The sequence below is a fragment of the Castor canadensis genome, chromosome 12 (genome assembly GCF_047511655.1).
Source record: "Castor canadensis chromosome 12, mCasCan1.hap1v2, whole genome shotgun sequence".
Taxonomy (NCBI): domain Eukaryota; kingdom Metazoa; phylum Chordata; class Mammalia; order Rodentia; family Castoridae; genus Castor; species Castor canadensis.
Window position 1 is genome coordinate 96,494,435 of NC_133397.1, and position 19,214 is coordinate 96,513,648.

Here is a 19,214-nt window from a genome sequence, read left to right on the forward strand (position 1 = left end):
ATATTTTGCTATTGCAGTTTTGATAGTGCTCTTCAGTCTGTGAAATCTTCTGTGGGTGGAAATGATGAACTGTCAGCTACTTTCATAGAAATGAAGGGACATTTTTACTTGCATGCTGGTTCTTTGCTTTTGAAGATGGGTCAGCATAGTGATGTCCAGTGGCGAGCTCTTTCTGAACTGGCTGCGTTGTGCTATCTCATAGCATTTCAGGTAAGCCTTTTTCAATTTTCAGTCCAACTGATATTTGACAAAGATGTCATGTTTCTTGTGGTGGTGTGTCCTAGTATGTAACGAAAAGATGTGAGCAAACCTATAGGGTTAATATGAAAATCATTTTGTTGAGTTAAAACTAACAAGGTGTATGCAATACTGCTAAGACTGGTATAACAGGTATGTTGGTTTCTTGATGTTGACAGTGTATACTGTAACACTTTCTTGATGACCAGTTTGAAGCATTTGATCTTTTTGCTTTGCCATTTCTAGGAACATAATAATAAAGACATAATTTTCAATATGAGTGAAGCTTGATTCAGAAAGATTTATGAGGTGGATGTGATAGTGCCCGCTTGTAATCCCAGCACTCAGGAGGCTGAGGCAAGGAGGATCACTAGGCTGAGGTCAACTTGGCTACATAGTGAGACCTTGTCCCAAAAAAAACAAAAAAAATGTATATGAGAAAGACCTAATAAGCACATTTAGGGGTATGATTAAGGTATGGTAGAAGAATGTGATTGCCATTTTAACATGTTGATTGAAATATGTGTAATTTGTACATAATATATCTTGAATACTAAATTTTTTTGTCTTTGAAAACAAAACCTTATACATAGAACATGGCAAAAAAGAAATGTCCAAATGTTACCCATTGTTTTTAGACTATAGAATCCTTGCTGATACGCCATTTCCAATGCATTTTTTGAGTTTTATGGTAATATATGAGCTTGTATTACTTCTGAAATGAAAAGAAATAAGCAGCCTCCCCCCAAGAATCATTAAACCAGGCTTATAAAAATGATTGTTAGTAGACTGGAGGCCTGCTAACCTGAGTTAGCATCGCCTGAGGCGATGACCTGAGTTCAGTCTCCAGTACCAGCAAAAAAAATAAATAAATAAAAAGATTGTTAGCTTTAAAGAATAATTTTTTTTTCTTGGGGGTGAAAAATAAAAGGATTCAGCTGGGCACTGGTCGCTCACACCTGTAATGCTAGTTACTTGGAGGCAGAGAACAGGAGGATCCTGGTTTGAAACCAGCCTGGGCAAATAGTTAACGAGATCCTATCTCGAAAAACCCATCACAGAAATGGGCTGATGGCGTGGCTGAAGGTTTAGGTCCTGAGTTCAAACTCTAATACCACCTTTTTGTGGTACTGGAGATTGGTACTCCAGGAGTTATGTCAAGGTAACTTTTAGGGTAGAGTTTTCATTTTCTTGGTCAGAGAACTGTTGTGGTTCTCTTTGGTGGCACGGGAGTTTGAATTCAGGATCTTGTGCTTGCTTGCTTAAGTGCTCTGCCATTGAGCCACACCCCCAGCCCCTTTTGCTTTTATTTTTCTTGTGGGTTTTTTTTTTGCCCAGGCTGGCCTTAGACCTCCATCTTCCTACTTTTGCCTCCTGTATAGTCAGGAGCACAGGCACACTTCACCTTGCCTTGCTTATTGGCTGAGAAGATGTCTTGCTAATTTTTTGCCTGGGCTGGTGTAGAGCCACGATCTCCATATTCTGAAGTAGCTGAGATTACAGGTATGCACCACCATACCTACTTCCAAGCCCTTTTTGCTTTAGTAGTTTTTGAGATAGAGTCTCATGTTTATGCCCGTGCTGACCTGGACTGCGATCCTCCTATTTATGCTTCTTGCTTTAGCTGAGATGGCAGTTGAGTGCCACCATGTGCAGCCTTTTTTTTTTTACTGGTTGAGATGGGGGCTTGTGAATTTTGTGCTTGGTTCAGCCTCAAGCTACAATTATTCTCTGGATTTCTACATCCAAGTAGTTAGGACTATAGGCTTGAGCCACTGTGCCTGGCTGTCCTTGCATCTTTATTGGAACCAGACCCTGGTTGTGATCCTTCTACTTGTATTTTTTTTCTTTCCCTGCTGGGTCTGGAGTTCGAACTCAGGGCTTTGTGCTTGCGAAGCAGGCACTCCTGCTTGAGCTATACCTCCGGTGAGATCCTTCTACTTAATGCCTCCCAGTAGCTGGGATTATAGGTATGTACCACCATGCCCAGCTTTTTTGTTGAATTGTGGCCTTGCTAACTTTTTTGCTTATCTGGTCTTGATCTCTGCCTTCTGAGTAACTTGCTGGGATTACATGTGTGAGCCACTGTTTCTGGCCTATCAAAGTGTCTTGAACCCTATGCTTAGTTAATACAAAAAAAGAGGACTTTAGTGGATAGATAACTAATTACCATGTCACAAATTTAGCTGTCAAATAATCTTGTAAAAGAAGCCAGGTTTATGAATTTAGGACAGCTTGAAAACATAAAGAACTACTTAATGTTTTGTTTTCTTATTTGTGTAATATTTTCAATATCTATAGGTATTAGAGTTGGACATGTTTGGAAACCTTGTGGATAAAAGGAAAAGCCAAACTAATGTTTGTAAAATTCAAAATCAGAAGTGTTTAGGTTCATAAGAAATCTATTTTGAAAAGCTAATATCTTTAGAAAGGTTTAGGATTCTAGTGGCATACAAGAGGATATTATGAAAAGTTTTTCCTGCCTCTGTTCTGCAGTCTACTTATTTACCTTGGAGAAACTAATTGTGATCACTTTCTTGTGAGTTCTGCAAGATGGAACCCAGGTCCACATGCCTGCTAGGCAAGCACTGTATCACTGAGCCACACCAAGCCCAAGAGATGTTTTGTTTATCTACAAAAAGAAAAGTAGAATATGTACATATTTCTTTACCCTTGAAAAAAGATAGAAAACATTCTGAACATTCTTTTTACTTTGACTTATTTCCATGAAATACATATTCAAGCTGTTCTCATATCAGTGCATAAAGAGTATTTCTGTATGCATAAAGAGTACCCTCATTTGTTTTAATGTTTCTGTGCTATTCCTGTGTGTGGTGGTTTTTTTTTTTTTTTTTGGTGGTGGCACTGGGGTCTGAACTTAGGGACTCCTACCACTTGAGACACTCCACCAGCCCTGCATATGCTGTTGTGTTTTGTTTTTTAAACCAGGGCCCTCAAACTAAGACGTAAGGTTGCTTTCACTTTACTTTTATTTATTTATTTATTTATTTGGCTATGCTATTTTGGATAATCAGGCAATGAAAAACTTGTGGCATTTCACCTGTGAAAATTTATAGGTAGAATGAATTCCTGAAAAAATTGTACTATCAAAATGTAGGGATTTATAACTTTTAGATTTCTTGCCAAATTTCCAAACTTGCAAAGGTTGTACCAAATAACATTTCTCACACTAATTAAGAAACTCATGAGAAGGGCTGGGGTTGTATCTCAGTGGTAGAGCACATGCTTTATCATGGGTAAGATCCTGGGTTCAGTCCTTAGCACCACAAAAAAAAGAAAAAGTCATGAAAGATTTGGCTACCTTAGGATATTGCCCAGGAATCATGGCCTGTTACTAAGCATTTTCAAGGATGAATACTTAGTACTTTTCAAGGAAGCCCATGTATGTTTGGAAAATTTGATTCTTTATGATTCCTTATATGAAGTAAAAATATTCTTCTAGCTGCTCCCTACAAGATATTATTCTTAAATCTGAAGGCAACTATCTGTTTTTCACCATTATTTTTTATTCACCATTCTTTCGGCTTCTCTTCATAGGGTATGGTTTATTAATTAATTAATTGGCAGCACCAGGGTTTGAACTCAGGGCCTCTACTTGCTAAGCAGGTTAGCCCTGTTTTTGTGAGGTGTTTTTTTTTTTGAGATAAGGTCTTGAGAACTATTGGTCGGGGCTGGCTTTGCACACCTAATATCTGCCTCCTGAGTAGTTAGGATTATAGGCGTGAGCCACTGGCACCTGGCATAGTGTGTGATTTACAGTGCACTTATTCTCTTGTTTGTGTCACTTTATTCCAGTAGTATCCGAGGTCATCCATATGTTTTGAAACTGTGCTCACAGTGCTATTTCCAAGTATAGTATCATCAATGCTGTTCATTAGTAGGCTTGTCATCTATTCTGCTATAGCTTATGTAGAATAGAAAAATAATACAATGAATTTCTTTATTTTCCCAAATGAAATTTGTATGTGCTTTTATTAAAAGTCACTTCAGCAGTGCTACTTGTAGTGCATCTTTTACAGATAATACAATTTACTTGGCTCTCAGTTTTTTGCAGTCTGTTTTCCAGTTAAGTTTATTCATTAGTTGACTATTATAAAACATCCTAATGTAATACAAAGGAACTTCTCACTATAAGAAATGTGGGTACCACTGAATTAAGATGTTTTATTTTAAAATTAATCAGGTCCCGAGACCAAAGATTAAATTAATAAAAGGAGAAGCTGGACAAAATCTACTGGAATTGATGGCCCATGATCGTCTGAGCCAATCAGGTAATAGTAATATTTTAATTGATCTAATTTAAACGGATAGGAGGAATATTTCTCTGTTACAGCACATCTTGTGTTCAAATCTTCCTGCCCAGGAGATATTTTGTCATAGTTGTTTCTTTTTGCCCTTTTAGATGAGGATTTAGGTATGGAAGGGATTAGAAGAATTGGTATATTCTATAAAAGAAACAAATACTCAATATTATTCTAGGTGCCGATAACTACTTGACTCCTTTTTTATCTAGCTACTAGAGCCTCCATCCTGAATATGTCAACACATTTTCTGAACTAAGTATAATTTTACTTGCTAGCCATTTAACACCAGCTGCTTGTAAAACACTGCTGTGGGGGTTATAAAAATGAAGAAGATAGAGATTTATCTCTTAAGGTGCTGAGAACATAGTCTGGAAGCTAGGAAGTATATATCCACATTCCCTTAGGCTTTGAGAATTTACGTATGTACTCCAGATTTTGTCTGTGTGGAATGCATTCTAAAGGTCTGTACATATTATTTGTGATTTTACTAAGGCACAGACTTCAAAGTAGGTCAGCAACCAGTGAATCAAGTAGTGAATTGAAGAAACATAATTTGGCAAAGAGCAGTTTTGATATATAATTTAGTGAGCTTTGTCAAGAACAAGAAGTAGTTTTAAAATTACAGTTGATAAGAGCTTTGGTCCATATTTAGGCTGTCCGTCAAAGCTCATGTTACTCTTTCTACTTTTGTTTCCCTCCCATGGGAGTTAAGACTTTTACTCCTTGAATTACTTTTCACTGTCCTTTCTTCCTTCTTTCTTTCCTTCCTTCCCTCCTTCACTCCTTCCCTCCTTCCCTCCCTCCCTTTATTTCATTCATTCATTCATTCATTCTTTGATCTGGGCACTCAAGTTTACTGAGAGAAAACAATCTGGTGGTAATCCATCCTGCCTGACCAGCAGAATTAACCTCAAGGAGGCTGTGTTTTTACTATTTTTTGACCAGCATAATCAAGATAATTCTCACATCACACAATTCATGTGTTTGCAAGTATGCATTCATTTGTTTAAAATATGTTCAGAGTTGTCATCACAACTTCAGAACATTTTTATCATCCACAAAAAACCCTATATGCATTAAAAATCAATACCATTTTCTCCATTCTCCTCAACCCTAGGCAATCCATAATTTATTTGCATCTTTTTTTTTCTTTTATTATTCATATGTGCATACAAGGCTTGGGTCATTTCTCCCCCCTGCCCCCACCCCGTCCCTTACCACCCACTCCGCCCCCTCCCTCTCCCCCCCACCCCCTCAATACACAGCAGAAACTATTTTGCCCTTATTTCTAGTTTTGTTGTAGAGAGAGTATAAGCAATAATAGGAAGGAACAAGGGTTTTTGCTAGTTGAGATAAAAATAGCTATACAGGGAGTTGACTCACATTAATTTCCTGTGCGTGTGTGTTACCTTCTAGGTTAATTCTTTTTGATCTAACCTTTTCTCCAGTTCCTGGTCCCCTTCCCCTATTGGCCTCAGTTGCTTTAAGGTATCTGCTTTAGTTTCTCTGCGTTAAGGGCAACAAATGCTAGCTAATTTTTTAGGTGTCTTACCTATCCTCACCCCTCCCTTGTGTGCTCTCGCTTTTATCACGTGCTGAAAGTCCAATCCCATTGTTGTGTTTGCCCTTGATCTAATGTCCACATATGAGGGAGAACATACGATTTTTGGACTTTTGGGCCAGGCTAACTTCACTCAGAATGATGTTCTCCAATTCCATCCATTTACCAGCAAATGATAACATTTTGTTCTTCTTCATGGCTGCATAAAATTCCATTGTGTATAGATACCACATTTTCTTAATCCATTCATCAGTGCTGGGGCATCTTGGCTGTTTCCATAACTTGGCTATTGTGAATAGTGCCGCAATAAACATGGATGTGCAGGTGCCTCTGGAGTAACAGTCTTTTGGGTATATCCCCAAGAGTGGTATTGCTGGATCAAAGGTAGATCGATGTCCAGCTTTTTAAGTAGCCTCCAATTTTTTTTCCAGAGTGGTTGTACTAGTTTACATTCCCACCAACAGTGTAAGAGGGTTCCTTTTTTCCCCGCATCCTCGCCAACACCTGTTGTTGGTGGTGTTGCTAATGATGGCTATTCTAACGGGTGAGGTGGAATCTTAGTGTGGTTTTAATTTGCATTTCCTTTATTGCTAGAGATGATGAGCATTTTTTCATGTGTTTTTTGGCCATTTGAATGTCTTCTTTTGAGAAAGTTCTGTTTAGTTCACTTGTCCATTTCTTTATTGGTTCATTAGTTTTGGGAGAGTTTAGTTTTTTAAGTTCCCTATATATTCTGGTTATCAGTCCATTGTCTGATGTATAGCTGGCAAATATTTTCTCCCACTCTGTGGGTGTTCTCTTCAGTTTAGAGACCATTTCTTTTGATGAACAGAAGCTTTTTAGGTTTATGAGGTCCCATTTATCTATGCTATCTCTTAGTTGCTGTGCTGCTGGGGTTTCGTTGAGAAAGTTCTTACCTATACCTACTAACTCCAGAGTATTTCCTACTCTTTTCTGTATCAACTAGAGTTTGTGGTCTGATATTAAGGTTCTTGATCCATTTTGAGTTAATCTTGGTATAGGGTGATATACATGGATCTAGTTTCAGTATTTTGCAGACTGCTAACCAGTTTTCCCAGCAGTTTTTGTTGAAGAGGCTGCTATTTCTCCATTGTATATTTTTAGCACCTTTGTCAAAGACAAGTTGGTTATAGTTGTGTGGCTTCATATCTGGGTCCTCTGTTCTGTTCCACTGGTCTTCATGTCTGTTTTTGTGCCAGTACCCTGCTGTTTTTATTGTTACTGCTTTGTAATATAGTTTGAAGTCTGGTATCGTGATACCTCCTGCATAGTTCTTTTGACTGAGTATTGCCTTGGCTATTCGTGGCCTTTTGTGTTTCCATATAAATTTAACAGTAGATTTTTCAATCTCTTTAATGAATGTCATTGGAATTTTGATGGGAATTGCATTAAACATGTAGATTACTTTTGGGAGTATCGACATTTTTACTATGTTGATTCTACCAATCCATAAGCATGGGAGATCTCTCCACTTTCTATAGTCTTCCTCAATCTCTTTCTTCAGAAGTGTATAGTTTTCCTTATAGGGGTCTTTCACATCTTTTGTTAGGTTTACACCTAGGTATTTGATTTTTTTTGAGGCTATTGTAAATGGAATTGTTTTCATACATTCTTTTTCAGTTTCCTCATTGTTAGTGTATAGAAATGCTAATGATTTTTATTTTTTTATTTTTTATTTATTTATTTTTTCTTGTGCAATCTGATTTTTAATTTGGATGTTTTAAAATTGTTGTTAGTTTTTTTTTTTCCTTTTTCTTTTATTATTCATATGTGCATAAAAGGCTTGGTTCATTTCTCCCCCCTGCCCCCACCCCCTCCCTTACCACCCAGTCTGCCCCCTCCCTCTCCCCCCACAATACCCAGCAGAAACTATTTTGCCCTTATTTCTAATTTTGTTGTAGAGAGAGTATGCTAATGATTTTTCTATGTTGATTTTATATCCTGCTACCTTGCTATAGCTATTGATGATGTCCAGAAGCTTATGAGTAGAGTTTTTTGGGTCTTTAAGGTATAGGATCATGTCATCTGCAAATAGGGATATTTTGACAGTTTCTTTCCTATTTGTATTCCTTTTATTCCTTCTTCTTGCCTAATTGCTCTGGCTAGGAATTCCAGTACTATGTTGAATAGGAGTGGAGATAGTGGGCATCCTTGTCTGGTTCCTGATTTTAGAGGGAATGGTTTTAGTTTTTCTCTGTTAAGTATAATGCTGGCTGTAGGTTTGTCATATATAGCTTTTATAATGTAGAGGTACTTTCCTTCTATTGCTAGTTTTCTTAGAGCTTTTATCATGAAATGATGTTGTATCTTATCAAAGGCTTTTTCTGCATCTATTGAGATGATCAAGTGGTTTTTGTCTTGGCTTCTGTAATGTGGTTTATTACATTTATTGATTTTCGTATGTTGAACCACCTGCATCCTTGGGTTGAAGCCTACTTGGTCATGGTGAATAATGTTTTTGATGTGTTGTTGAATTCGGTTTGCCATTATTTTGTTGAGGAATTTTGCGTCAATGTTCATTAAGGAGATTGGCCTATTGTTCTCCTTTTTGGAGGTGTCTTTGCCTGGTTTTGGGATAAGTATAATACTGGCTTCATAAAATGTGTTCGGCAGTTTTCCTTCCCTTTCTATTTCGTGGAACAGTTTAAGGAGGGTTGGTATCAGTTCTTCTTTAAAGGTCTGATAGAATTCAGCAGAGAATCCATCAGGTCCTGGACTTTTCTTTTTGGGGAGACTCTTGATTGCTGCTTCAATTTCATTTTGTGTTATAGATATATTCAGGCCATTAATTTCCTCTTGGTTCAGTTTTGGATGGTCATATATATCTAGAAATCTGTCCATTTCTTTAAGATATTCAAATTTATTTGATTATAGGTTCTCAAAGTAGTCTCTGATGATTTCCTGGAATTCCATGGAGTTTGTTATCATCTCCCCTTTTGCATTCCTGATTCTACTAATTTGGATTTTTTTCTCTCCTCATTTTAGTCAGGTTTGCCAGGGGTCTATTGATCTTGTTTATTTTTTCAAAGAACCAACTTTTTGTTTCATTAATTCTTTGTATGGTTTTTTTGGTTTCTATTTTGTTATTTCACCTCTTATTTTTATTATTTCTCTCCTTCTATTTGTTTTGGGATGTGCTTGTGCTTGTTTTTCTAGGAGTTTGAGATGTATCATTAGGACATTGATTTGGGATCTTTCAGTTTTTTTAATATATGCACTCATGGCTATAAACTTTGCTCTCAGGACTGCCTTAGCTGTGTCCCATAGGTTCCAGTAGGTTGTGTTTTCATTTTCATTGACTTCCAGGAACTTTTTAATTTCTTCTTTTATTTCATTGATGATCCATTCTTCATTAAGTAATGAGTTATTTAATTTCCAGCTGTTTGCATGTTTTTTGTCTTTACTTTTGTTGAGTTCTACTTTTACTGCATTGTGATTAGATAGTATGCACGGTATAATTTCTATTTTCTTATATTTGCTGAGACTTGCTTTGTGCCCTAGGATATGATCTATTTTGGAGAAGGTTCCATGGGCTGCTGAGAAGAATGTATATTGTGTTGAAGTTGGATGAAATGTTCTGTAGACATCAACTAGGTCCATTTGATCTATTGCATATTTTAGATCTTGGATTTCTTTATTGAGTTTTTGTTTGGATGACCTATCTATAGATGATAATTGGGTGTTAAAGTCTCCCACAACCACTATGTTGGCGTTTATATATGCTTTTAGGTCTTTCATGGTATGTTTGATGAAATTGGGTACATTGATATTGGGTGCATATAGGTTGATAATTATTATTTCCTTTTGGTCTATTTCTCCTTTTTATTAGTATGGAATGTCCTTCTTCATCTTGTTTGATCAATGTAGGTTTGAAGTCTACTTTGTCAGAGATAAGTATTGCTACTCCTGCCTGTTTTTGGGGGCCATTGTCTTGGTAAATCTTCTTCCAGCCTTTCATCCTAAGCCTATGCTTATTGCTGTCGGTGAGATGGGTCTCCTGTCAGCAACAAATTGTTGGATCTTCCTTTTTAATCCATTTCCTCAAACGGTGCCTTTTGATGGGTAAATTAAGTCCATTAACATTAAGTGTTAGTACTGATAGGTATGTGGTGATTCCTGTCCTTTAGTTGTCTTAGTTGTTTGAAGGTTTGATTGTGTGTACCTAAGTTGAGGTTACTCTCTACTGTCTTGCTTTTTCTTTTCCTGTGGTTTGGTGCTGCCTGTCTTTTCATGGGTAAGTTGGGTTTCAGTTTCTGTGTGCAGAATCCATTGCAGAATCTTTTGTAGTGGTGGCTTTGTGGTCACATACTGTTTTAGTTTCTGCTTATAATGGAAGACTTTTATTGCTCCATCTGTTTTGAATGATAGTTTTGCTGGGTAGAGTATTCTGGGGTTGAAGTTACTTTCATTCAGTGCCCAGAAGATCTCACCCCACCCTCTTCTTGCTTTTAATGTTTCTGTTGAGAAGTCTGCTGTGATTTCGATGGGTTTACCTTTGTATGTTACTTGGTTTTTCTCTCTTATAGCCTTCAATATTCTTTCCCTAGTTTCTGAACTTGTTGTTTTAATGATGATATGTCGTGGGGTAGTTCTATTTTGATCTGGTCTGTTTGGTGTCCTGGAGGCCTCTTGCACCTGTATGGGAATATCTTTCTCTAGATTTGGGAAATTTTCTGTTATTATTTTGTTGAATAGATTATGCATTCCCTTTGCTTGCACCTCTTCTCCTTCTTCGATGCCCATGATTCTTAGGTTTGGTTTTTTGATGGAGTCGATGAGTTCTTGGGTTTTCTTTTCACAGGTCTTGAGTTGTTTAATTAATAGTTCTTCGGTTTTTCCTTTAATTACCATTTCATCTTCAAGTTCTGAGATTCTTCTGTTTGTTCTGTTCTGCTGGATTGGCCTTCCATTTTGTTTTGCAGTTCTGTTTCATTCTTTTTTCTGAGGTTTTCCATATCCTGGCAGTTTTCCTCTTTAATGTTGTCTATTTTTGTCCTGAGTTCATTTATCTGTTTATTCATTGTGTTCTCTGTTTCACTTTGGTGTATATACAGTGGTTCTTTGGTTTCCTTTATTTCCTCTTTTGCTTTTTCAAATTCTCTATTTTTGTTGTCTTGGAATTTCTTGAGTGTCTCCTGTACATTTAGTTGACCCTATCCAGAATCATCTCTATAAAATTCTCATTGAGTTCTGTAGTATGTCTTCTTTTAAATTATTCTTGTGGGTTTCATTGGGTCCTTTGGCATAGTTTATCTTCATTTTGTTCGAGTCTGGATGTGAGTACCTGTTTTCTTCATTCCCCTCTGGTTCCTGTACTAATTTTTTGCTGTGGGGAAACTGGTTTCCCTGTTTTTTCTGTCTTCCCGTCATTGTCTTTGGTGTTGTTACTGTCCCTGTACTGTGTGCAATTAAGTATTTTCTAGCTTGTAATAATAACAATGGTAATATTTAGAATGGAAGGGTGAGCTGAGATGGAAGCAAGAAGTTAAAGGAAAGGGGAAAACAAATACACAGACAAGAGGGAGAAAACAGGACAAGGTTTCAGGCAAGTAAGTTTCAAAGGTATAAACAGGGAGTGTTAGTGTAGTAATTGACAGTAAGCTGAATCGACATTTCAGAAAGAGAGGATTGAAAATCAAAAATAAAAAAATTATAAGGATAAAAATAAGAAATAAGTAAATGAAAGAATTATCTATATATAAAAATGAATTAAAATAAAATGGAAAATAAAAAAATTAAAAAAAAAGAAAACAAGCCAAAAAATCTCCAAGTTCCAATGCAGTGTAGTTTCAGTGTGTCCGTCTCAGTCTCCAATCCTGGATATGGTGCCTTAGATGTTGTTCTGTAGTTGTCTCATCAAAGGGGATGCATAAAGTAGAACAAAACTACACACACACACACAAAATCCCCACCAAGTGTCCCAAGTTCAAATGCAGTACAGGTTCAGTAAGTTTTTCAGCATGCAGGTGTAATTCGGTTGTTCTCTCATCAAGGGTAGGGAGAAAAAGAAAAAAAAGAGTCTGGAGACTGTTCTGAGAATGGTATCTGCAGCTGTGGCTTGCCTGCCCGCTGCTGTCAGCCTGCTGTTGCTGCTGGTGTTATTTATGTAGATCTCTGGGATGAGCTTAGCACTCACCTGGCCCTGCTAGCTTTGATTACTCGGAGTTTTCCTGTGCGGGAGCTTCTGCCAAAATTTTCCCCTTTCTAAGCACACTGGGAAAGTTGACACTGCATCCACATTGTCAGGCCTGCATGTTTATTTACAGTTCATGTGGGAGGTGGGTCTTCCCCCCTCTCCTGTGGAGTTTTCCTCCCACCGCCACTTTCACAAGCTCTCCTGCTGCTGATTACTGGACGGTGCTGCTGCTCCTGCCAGCCTCCATGTTTGTTTACAGCTCACATGGGAAGTGGGTCTTCCCTCCTCTCCTGTGGAGTTTTCCTCCCTCCACCACTGTCACATGCTTTCCCGCTCCTGGTTGCTGAGCACACACACCCGGCTCCCGCCAGAGCCTCTCTGGCCTGCCTGGCTTGTTTATTTACAGTCCCCCAATCTTCGGTGCTCATTGCACCCCACCCTCTTTTGGCATGTCTTAATTGTTCTTATTGCTTATTGGTCAGTTTCTCTTTTTTCCCGTGTGGAGGTGGGTCTGTCCAGGGGGCTATGCTGCTCTGGCCCAGGCTTGTCTGCGGGAGTACCGCGGTACCGCGAAGCTCACCTGGTCTGCGTCTTCCCAAGCCATCTGGGCACAGGCGACTGGCGGCCCGGGGGCCCTCCTGGTTTCTCCGTTTAACGTGAAGTGGAGATTATCTGTACCGGATGGAGGTGTGGAGGGGTCAAAGTCATGCCTCTTCTCAGTGATTATGCCTGCAAAGTGTGTCTCCAGCATCTCTCCAAGATTTTACTATAGGAGGCTCGCTTTCTGCTTCCTCCCTCTAGCCCGCTGTCTTGGAATCCTCCTATTTGCATCTTTTTAAACTGGGTATTTCACCTAAATGGAACAGTGTAACGTAAGGTGGTTTTTTTGTGACTGGCTTTTTTTACTTAATATGTTTTCAGGGTTCATTCATTTTGTAGCATGCAAGAGTGCTCTTTACACAAGGAGTGTTTTTAAAATAAGATTCTTTACCTCAAATTTGTGAGATTAAAAAAAAAATCTCCAGGAGTAGGGCCTGGAAATAAATACTACTTAAAGCCATTTAAAGGAGGATCTGTTCATCCAGATTTAGAAATCAGTGTATTAAATCAGAGAATTAGAGCTTGGCCCAGCTGTTGTATAAAGGCCACTTTAATCCTAGATTTTTCTGTGTCCAATGCAAATACTTAGGGCATTTTCTAAATACATTTTTTATCTTTTTTCTTTCCTTTTATTAATACAGATTTGTTACATCTGTAACTCTTCATTTCCTACATAAGCGTTCTTTTTGTGCAGCTTTGATTTGGGGGGGGAGGGGGTTGTAGGGTCAGGTCAGATAATTAATCCTTGTGAAACAATTAAGACATGTGAGTAAATATAGTCTGTATTTCATTACAAAATGATGGAAATAATTTGTTTTTCAGGGCACATGTTGCTAAACTTAAGTCGTGGCAAGCAAGATTTTTTAAAGGAGGTTGTGGAATCTTTTGCTAATAAAAGTGGCCAGTCTGCTCTGTATGATGCTCTGTTTTCTAGTCAGTCACCTAAGGAGAGATCTTTCCTTGGTAATGATGATATTGGAAACATTGATGTAGTAGCACCGGAACCTGATGACTTGGCTAGATATGATATTGGTAAGTTGTATCTTTCAGAGGAAATACTCTGCATCTTAATCCTTGTACATCAGGAGGAAAATAAGTTACCCATAAACTATTACCTAGAAATGATGATTAATATTTTCCTGTATTTCTTTCAGGGTTTTTTTGGGGAATGGTCAGGGAGTATGGGTGTAGGTGGCATACATTTTTCTTTGAGCAGTTGTTTATACTATATATACTATTTGTCTTCTTTCATGAATTCTCTCCTGTAGTATCTATATTAAAACTATAAAATTTTTAATGACAATAATTTGGTTGCTATTTTCTATTATTGGGCACTAATTTGTTTCCAGTTTTATGATGAAAAATTTTAATATAAAAATCAGCATTTTAAATTATTTCTATAGAGAGTCATAAAGACAGAATTACTAAGAGAAAAGAAATGACTGGTTTTAAGTCTCTTGCAAATTGCCAGAATGCTAGAAAGGTTGTACCTTTATGTCTTGAGAAGTTCATAAACTTACCAGTATTTAATATCTTGTAAAAGAAAAGATTTCTTTACTAATGAGTATAGTGATATTCCATTGTTTTAATGACTCTTTATTAAAACGAAAATTCATTATTTTAAGTATCTTTTACTATGTGGCTATTTTTTGTTCTCCATGAGATTTTTGGTGAATCTCATTTTGTTTGATGGTCTGGAAATAAAACATGACTTTTTATTAAAATCTCTAGCTATAAACATGAGATTTTGCTTATCATAGTATTTCCTTCAGCTCTGACATACTAAAACAATTTATAATTAAATGTGATTTAATTATTTGTTTTGGCAACACTAAAGGCACAAAGAAAATTTCCCAAACCTCAAACCAACATTTTTTTTTCCCTTTATTTCAGGTGCCATTCGAGCACATAATGGTAGTCTTCAGCACCTTACCTGGCTTGGCTTACAATGGAATTCCCTGTCTACCTTACCTGCAATTCGAAAATGGCTAAAACAGCTTTTTCATCATTTGCCTCAGGAAACCTCAAGGCTTGAAACAAATGCACCTGAATCAATATGTATTTTAGATCTTGAAGTAAGCAAAGATTGTAACAAATTGAATACTTTGAGTTTTGTTCAGCTTTTTGTATGCTAACTTAATTTTCTTTAAATAAAATAGGTATTTTTACTTGGAGTAATATATACCAGCCACTTGCAATTAAAGGAGAAGTGTAATTCTCACCACAGCTCCTATCAGCCATTGTGCTTGCCACTTCCTGTATGCAAACAGCTTTGTACAGAAAGACAGAAATCCTGGTGGGATGCAGTTTGTACTCTAATTCACAGAAAGGCAATGTAAGTAGTAGTACAATGGAAACACTTCTTTAGACTGGGCAATGTGGCTCATATCTCTAACGCAGCTACTTGAGGGTAGAGATAAGATGACCAGGTTTATGGCTGGCATGGTAAATAATGTTAATGAGACCATAGCTTAAGTAAAAAGCTGGGTGTGCTGGCACATGCTTATAATCCCAGCTACTCAGGATGTGAACGTAGGAGGATCACAGTCCGAGGCTGGCCTGGCCAAGAAGTACAAGCCTCTTATCTAAAAAATAACTAAAGGAAAAAAGGGTTGAGAGTATGTGGTTCAAGTGGTCGTGTCCTTGCCTACCAAGTGTGATGCCTCTGAGGAATTACAAAAGCTGGGCCTTGGTAGCTTATTTAATCCTAGCTGGTTCATGACATCCCATTTCAGCCACCTATCATTCTATGCTACATGGGAAATCAGGAGGCTCATGGTTCCAGGAAAGTTTGTGAGTTCCCTGTCTCAGTGGACTTTGCTGAGCATGGTGGCATGTGCCTGTTATCTCAGTTATGGCAGGAAGCATACAAAATAGGATTGTGGTCCAGGCTGCCCTGGGCAGAAAATAAACGGAGCAAAAAGGGCTCAAGAGGTAGAGTGCCTGCCTAGCAAGTATGAAACCCTGAATTCAAACCCCAATACTGCCAGAAAAAACTCCCCCAAAACAAAAACAAACCTTAACTTACTACCTAGGTTTTGCCAAGGATTTAATTTCTCATGTGAAAATTAGTTTGTTGCAGCAATTACCATACATGTAAATATTGAATGTTTTTATTTTTATTTATTTTTTTTATTCATATGTGCATGTTTTTATTGAAAAAATTTTTTTTAATTACATAAATTTTTTTTCTTAGACCTGGAGCCTCAGCAAAATTGCGACTTCTGGTTCAGCATGAAATAAACACTCTAAGAGGCCAGGAAAAACATGGCCTTCAACCTGCTCTGCTTGTGCATTGGGCAAAATGCCTTCAGAAAACGGTAAGTTCATTAAAGTGTAAATTTTGTAAAGAGCAATACCGTAATTTAAAACATGAAGTTAATATCAGTTTGTTCATCTTATGTTAAGGTAGAAAATTTTTTAAAATTTTTTTATAAAAGAGTTAATGTAATATGTTAAATGTGTTAATATAAGTAAGCACTTCGAACAATAGAATGTTACCTAAGTATTAAGTGTTACTGTTATTAATAGTGTAGTTGATAATTACTGCTGAACCTGAAATTTCTTTTTTTTTTTTTTGGAGGGGGTTATTGGGTTTGAAGTCAGGACCTCATGCTTGCTGGGCAGGTGCTCTACCATTTGAGACACTTTACCCTAGCCCAGCCTGAAAATGTTTTTACATGTTAAGTAGCATAAGGCATTGTAACTAAGGCCATTATAGATCTTTCTATATATTTAAGGTCTTTTCTGTGTCAGGATTAGCTGTATGTAATTAGATTGTGCTGCCTTGTTAGGTTGTATTATTGAAAATGTTTAAAAAACCTGAGTTGTAGAAATGACCCAAATATTGTATGCACATATGAATAATAAAAAAAAAACTGAGTTGTAATACCCTCTGGTATTGAGGCAGTTACTTACTCCAGGATTTGGTAGATGAGCAAATGACTTGATATTCCATTTGGTTTTGACTTAATATTTTAAACAGTCTTCCTACCATTTGTAAATGAAGTTTTAGATATAATAGTTCCTTAAAATTGTGTGCTTCTAACTTTCTGTTTTAGGGCAGCAGTCTCAATTCTTTTTATGATCAACGGGAGTACATAGGCAGAAGTGTTCATTATTGGAAGAAAGTTTTACCATTGTTGAAGACAATCAAAAAGAAGAACAGCATTCCTGAACCTACCGATCCTCTGTTTAAACATTTTCATGGTGTGGACATTCAGGTAATGAAAAACCCCTGGGAATTTACTGCATTTGCTCCTTATAAACTGCTTAAATAAATTGCCTTGGTATTAATGGTTGCTTTCTAAAATCCATAAACTAACACAGATATGACAGAAAAAGAGTAGTGAGATGTTAGTCTTATTTAAATCATATGGAATATTTGGTGAAATCATTTTGATTTAAAGTAATTTGACTAAAAACTACTAAATGTATTTTAGGTGTCTGAAATTGGTGAATATGAAGAAGATGCACACATAACTTTTGCTATATTGGATGCAGTTAATGGAAATATAGAAGATGCTATGACCACTTTTGAATCTATTAAAAATGTTGTTTCTTATTGGAATCTGGCCCTGGTAAGTAGCTGTGGTATTTGTATTAAGAGTGTTTTGTTTTAAAAACCAAATTGTTTCATAAAAGCACTCTTTGTATAGATTTTTCACAGGAAAGCAGAAGATATTGAAAATGATGCCCTTTCTCCTGAAGAACAAGAAGAATGCAAAAATTACCTAAGAAAGACCAGGGACTATCTAATAAAGATTTTAGATGACAGTGATTCAAATCTTTCAGTGGTCCAGAAAGTAAGTTGCAGGTTGTTGTCTATAATTTATTGTGTATTGTTGATAACTGGGTAACAAATTTTTCTGCCTTGGTTTTATATTTTGGCAATTCCAAAATTAATAGTTTATGGAAGGGGTGTATGTATGTGTGTTTAGTGTTTAGCTCACTGTGTCTTAGGCTTGGTGTATCTTTTTTTCAAACTTGGTAATCTAGGTATATACGCTTACAAAAATACTTGAGGAATTAGAAAAGGTTTCCAAGATACACACTGATTATTGTCATCTTGGCAGTATGATCAAATATTGTAACTTTAGAATTAATTCCTAATGCACTTTGGTGAACTGGAAAGTTGCTGCTGACAGTTTCAGAGCATTTTTTCTCATCCTTTTAATCAGCACTTGTTTTCTAGCTGCCAGCGATTTCACAATGTCATTATGGTGTGTTTAATTATGTTCAGCTTTCCTTCTGAGTTTTTTGTTGGTGAATTTGTATTGCTATTGTTAGATTAGGATTCATGTTGTCTGGTGCTTTCCAGTATCCATGTTCCTCTCTATTCAAAATCACCTACAAAATCACTAATGTATTTTGCTCATGTAAAAAGGCTCTCAAGTTCACGTTCCTTTATTATTATGGCTTACAGAAATAATAGAAACAGCATGTCCTTTAGAGTCAAAAACTTTAGATTATACAACAGTTTCACATGTATTATTTAAAGTATAAAGTGATGATTGTCAAGAAGTTTAGAAAATTTAGCTGGGAGTGGCTGTTCATACCTGTAATCCCAGTACTCAGGAGGCTGAGGCAGGAGGATTGAGAGTTTAAGGTTAGCCTGGGATATATAGCTGTCTCGAAAAGAAAAAAGTAAGGGAAATGCAAACAAATTAAGATAGAATCATTTAGAGTTATTATTTTGGTGTTTTTGTACCACTGATGAATGGTTTTTGGTTTTAGTTGCCTGTGCCCCTGGAGTCTGTAAAAGAGATGCTTAATTCAGTCATGCAGGAACTGGAAGATTATAGTGAAGGAGGTCCTCTTTACAAAAATGGCTGTTTGCGAAGTGTAGACTCAGAAATAAAACATTCTACACCATCTCCTACCAAATATTCACTATCACCAAGTAAAAGTTATAAGGTGAGTAGGAATGAAATGAGTCATTCCATTGTGGAACATATTTTTTCCCTAAATGTTTTAAATACTGGTTGGTTGGTTTGTGATTTTTCTTTTTTTTTTTTTTTCGTCTTTTTTAGTATTCCCCCAAAACTCCACCTCGGTGGGCAGAAGATCAAAATTCTTTACTGAAAATGATCTGCCAACAAGTGGAGGCCATTAAGGTAAACTAAATTAGTTAAATGTACTTACCCCAAGGTTCCTTCCCTGACTACTTTCTCACTTCCTTGCCATACTACTATAGAATCATTCCATGTCCTCCCTACCTCTCTCAACCTTCTCTTATTTTTGAACTTACTTTTGTCTGTCTCCTCCACAAAATGAGAGCTGTTCAGAAGCAGAGACTTTTTTTTCCAAAATGTACCTTGTTTCCGATTACAGG

At 36.9% G+C, this 19,214-nt stretch overlaps 1 protein-coding gene across 5 annotated transcripts in view; it reads left to right on the forward strand.

Annotated features, from left to right (window-relative positions):
• The window catches only part of LOC109698368 (E3 SUMO-protein ligase RanBP2), a 66,011-nt gene that overhangs the window by 17,471 nt on the left and 29,326 nt on the right, over positions 1 to 19,214 (forward strand). For all 5 annotated transcript variants that reach the window (XM_020182517.2, XM_020182515.2, XM_020182516.2 and 2 more), the window contains exons 7-17: positions 18 to 210; positions 4,442 to 4,529; positions 13,703 to 13,912; positions 14,774 to 14,955; positions 15,040 to 15,215; positions 16,077 to 16,200; positions 16,942 to 17,103; positions 17,323 to 17,460; positions 17,539 to 17,685; positions 18,617 to 18,796; positions 18,913 to 18,996. In XM_020182517.2, coding sequence (XP_020038106.2) covers positions 18 to 210; positions 4,442 to 4,529; positions 13,703 to 13,912; positions 14,774 to 14,955; positions 15,040 to 15,215; positions 16,077 to 16,200; positions 16,942 to 17,103; positions 17,323 to 17,460; positions 17,539 to 17,685; positions 18,617 to 18,796; positions 18,913 to 18,996 — 1,684 coding nt within the window. The remainder of the gene's footprint in view (positions 1 to 17; positions 211 to 4,441; positions 4,530 to 13,702; positions 13,913 to 14,773; positions 14,956 to 15,039; positions 15,216 to 16,076; positions 16,201 to 16,941; positions 17,104 to 17,322; positions 17,461 to 17,538; positions 17,686 to 18,616; positions 18,797 to 18,912; positions 18,997 to 19,214) is intronic.